The 3,536-nt window shown below is 50.0% G+C and overlaps 1 protein-coding gene across 2 annotated transcripts in view; it reads left to right on the top strand.

Annotated features, from left to right (window-relative positions):
* Positions 1-310: 310 nt before the first annotated feature.
* The window catches only part of FLT4 (fms related tyrosine kinase 4), a 104,584-nt gene continuing 101,358 nt past the window's right edge, over positions 311-3,536 (top strand). For both annotated transcript variants that reach the window (XM_027867097.1, XM_027867098.1), the window contains exon 1: positions 311-415. In XM_027867097.1, coding sequence (XP_027722898.1) covers positions 352-415 — 64 coding nt within the window. In that variant the 5' untranslated portion in view covers positions 311-351. The remainder of the gene's footprint in view (positions 416-3,536) is intronic.

Raw genomic sequence — 3,536 nt, 5'->3', positions numbered from 1 at the left:
TCTCCTCTTAGGTGCAGGTACCAGAGCTATGTGGACTCCGCGCCCTTGCACACTACCTGTCTCCCCGCAGCTTGGGCCGGGCTGACAACCCCGGGGGCAGTCCCGGCCTGGTCAGGTCCAGGAGCCAAACTCCCTCCGCCCTTTGCCCCTCCTGGCGGGAGTTCCCCACTCCGCCCCTCTCTGCGGGGACCCGGACCCGCCCTCGGCCCCGCCCCGCGGCGGGCACAGGCACGTAGAGGAGAGGAGTGGACTTGACGGGACTGGACAGCCGTGCAGTGCAGCGCAGCCCAGTGCAGCGCAGCCAGCGGCGGCGCCGCGCAACCAGCCTCGCCAAGCTGACGGCCGCTGGAAATGAAGAGAGGGGGCGTCTGGAGCCGGAGCCTGTGGCTGATTATCGGTGTCCTGTGGGAGGCAGGTGAGGAGTCACCACGGGACGGGGCGCAGGGCAGCTGGGAATAAATGAGATGGGACGGGACGGGACTGGACAGGCTGCTCAACTCTACTCCCAGCTTGGCCATGGGCTTTGACCGCCTTCTCGCTTGTCTTGTCTTCTGGCCCGGACCTTTCGGCCATCTCTACTCACCCCCACTTCCCACTCCACGCTTGTGCCAGGCACAGTGCCCGGGAGTGTCTCCCCTGCACTACTGCCGCCACCTCGAGCCTGACCCAGACCCGTGCGTTCAGGAGGTCCCTGCATCCCCTCATCCCTGCAACCCCCCACCCCATCCCGAATGGCTTCTGGGAGAGTTGCCCCCAGCCCTGGCCCCGCGTATCCCGTCGTGAGCCGAAAGCCCATGCCCAGTTTCCGCCAGAGGGCGCCCTGGGAGGGGAAGCCGCCACTGCCCACCATCTGTGTCCCCCGACTGGCTGCAGCAGGAGTGCCCACGCGTCCTTCTCGGCCGAGGCTCCGCTTTCCAGTAAGATCCATTTGTAACAGGGGAGTCTCGATGGCCCCTGAGTCCCGAAGGCTCTGGAGCAGGAGCAGGGCAGGAACAGGGCAGTAAGGATGTTGTTTTGGAGCCAGGATTTTATGCCAGACGGAGAAGGGTGCAGACAGACAAGGCTGTGCGAACTTGGAGGAGAGAAGACGACCTCTGTTTGCAATAATGACCAGGGAAGGCTCACCCAGTCGGTATTTCTTCAGCTAGACCTGGATGGCTGAATATACCTTAGATAGGCAGAGAGTATAAGGAAGGGCGTTGTGAAGAGTGACAGCATGAGAGACAGTTTGGGGGATGTTTCAACAAGACCAGAACTCAAGTTCAGGGGTCCTATGTTGAGGTAAGAAAGATAGTTTGGGGCCTCACTGTGGAGTGCTTTGGGTCATGGAACCATAGAATATAAGGATGGAAAGGACTTTCAGAGACTATCTGGTCCAGCTTCCTCATTGTAGATGAGGAAGGAGTTATTGAAGATTTTTGAAAAAGAGAATGACAAGGTCAGATGTGTACATTCAGAAGATTGCAATTAGCATGTAGACCATGAAAATTAAAGATAAAGAGACAACTTAGAATGCTTTTATGAGTCAGGTGAAAGATAATGAGAAACTGAAAAAGGGAGAGGGAGGACATGGAAGAGGAAAGAAAGGGAAGAATTTGAGAGATATTACTGGAGTAGTATCAACTATTGGCCACTGATTTGTCATTCATTTCCTTTTTTTAGGACAGTCTTTAGATAGATAAATCAGGAGATTCCATAGACAGATTATCAGCAAAGTATTTAACAAGTCTTTTATGCTATCCTTATAGACCAGATGGAGAGATATGGGCTGGATGATAATATGGTTAGGTGGATTTGGAACTGGTTGAAAGATCAGACTCAATTGGTAATGATTGGTGTCGGTGTGAAGTGCCACAAGGCCCTGCCTCTACTTGTGTTCTGTTCACCATTGTTATAAATGATTTGGATGAAGGCAAAGGGTCATAGTCGCAGAGATGTAAAGACCTCAGAAACCATCTGGTATAATTTCATGAATTTACAGATGAGAAAAGCATAGCTTATTGTCCAAGGCATCTATGCTTCAGCACTTTGCAGATGACATGAAACTGGGAGAGATAAACACATTAGGTGACAGAATCAGGATCCAAGAAGATCTTTACAGGTCAGAATAAAGGGCCCATTCTAGTAAGATGGAATTTAATAGGGATTAATGTCAAGTCTTATGCTTGGGTTGAAACAGTCTTCAAGGACAAAACTGGAGAGATATACCTAAATAACCATTAATACGAAAAATGCTTGGAGTTGTAGCGGACTGCAATGTAAAAGAATCATCACTGTAACAAATGTTGATACTTTGACAGATTTATTACGTAATCTGTCCTCATCCTGACCAGCCTGGAATTGGAGGACAGGGGCCTAGTTTGAGAACTGAAAGATATCTTTGAGGCCATTTAGTCTGACTCTTTAATTTTACAGATGAAGAAACTGAGGCTCAGATAGATTATGTGACTTGCCCAAGGCCACACAGCTAGTGAGAGGAAGAGCTGGAATTGAATCCAGGTCCTCTAATTCCAAATCCAGCACACATTACATTGTGCCATGCTGCCTCAGATCTCGCCCAGGTCCTCCCATAATCACCACTCCCCCACCCCCAGCCCCAGTCATGCTAAAGGTCTTTTAATCTTTTGTGACTACCATCCAGCACTTAGGCTATTTGCTATCCTTCACCCTTTCCACATAACAGAGTCAACTCGTTTTCTGAACACATATATCCCTCCCTGATGTGGTCTTCTACAGGTTTTATTCTATTGCTTCACAATGGTGTGGCACTGATCTTCACTTTTCAAAGCTATGCCCTTAGAGGGTAAGCTTTGGCAGGGTGCAAGGCTTCTGTCTTGGGGACAAACTGTGTTTGCCATTCCAGGACCAACTTCTCTAAGTGTAGTGTGGTTCCATATGGGCAGCTTAGCCCCATTGGGTAATAAATGCTTTAGCCATTGTCACCCAGTGAAATGTGGCAGCCATGTAGGTGAGGATGGCCAGAACTTAAGGGAGAAATGAGGGCTGGACAGTGACCTGAACAGAGGAAATAACTGACCTAATGGCCATGGATGGGATCACTAAAGAAGAGAGATTAGAGAAAACAGGGCTAAGGATGAAGCTTTGGGGATACCTCCACTTCATGGGTAGGAAGAGGAAAAGGAAATAGGGAGGATAAACCTTACTTCCTGTCATTCCACATTGAAATCTATGGCTTCTTGGTAGTCAGGGACTGTGCATTGTCTAGAAAGGATTGCCCAGTGGTTTGACTGAGATGTAGGAAGGTTAGGGAAGCTCAGAACAGAGTCTTGTGCTGATGTCAAAGTTTATCAGGTAGGAATATTAAAGCACACCTCAGGAACTCAGGAGGACAAGGGCAGACTGATGTAGAAGGGTGGGATTTAGATCAGGTTTGGGGTAGTGGAGGTTCTAAAGATACAGGTACTCCAGAGAACCAACAGACACTAAATTAAGATGATGGAAGAGTAGTTGTGGGTCAGAGTGTGGTAGAGTGTGTGTGGGGGGGGGGGGGAGAGAAGAGGGGAGGGGGGGGGGGG

This window comes from Vombatus ursinus, unplaced genomic scaffold (assembly GCF_900497805.2).
Source record: "Vombatus ursinus unplaced genomic scaffold, bare-nosed wombat genome assembly UNPS02014785.1, whole genome shotgun sequence".
Taxonomy (NCBI): Eukaryota; Metazoa; Chordata; class Mammalia; order Diprotodontia; family Vombatidae; genus Vombatus; species Vombatus ursinus.
This window is presented reverse-complemented; position numbering and strand designations above follow the sequence as displayed.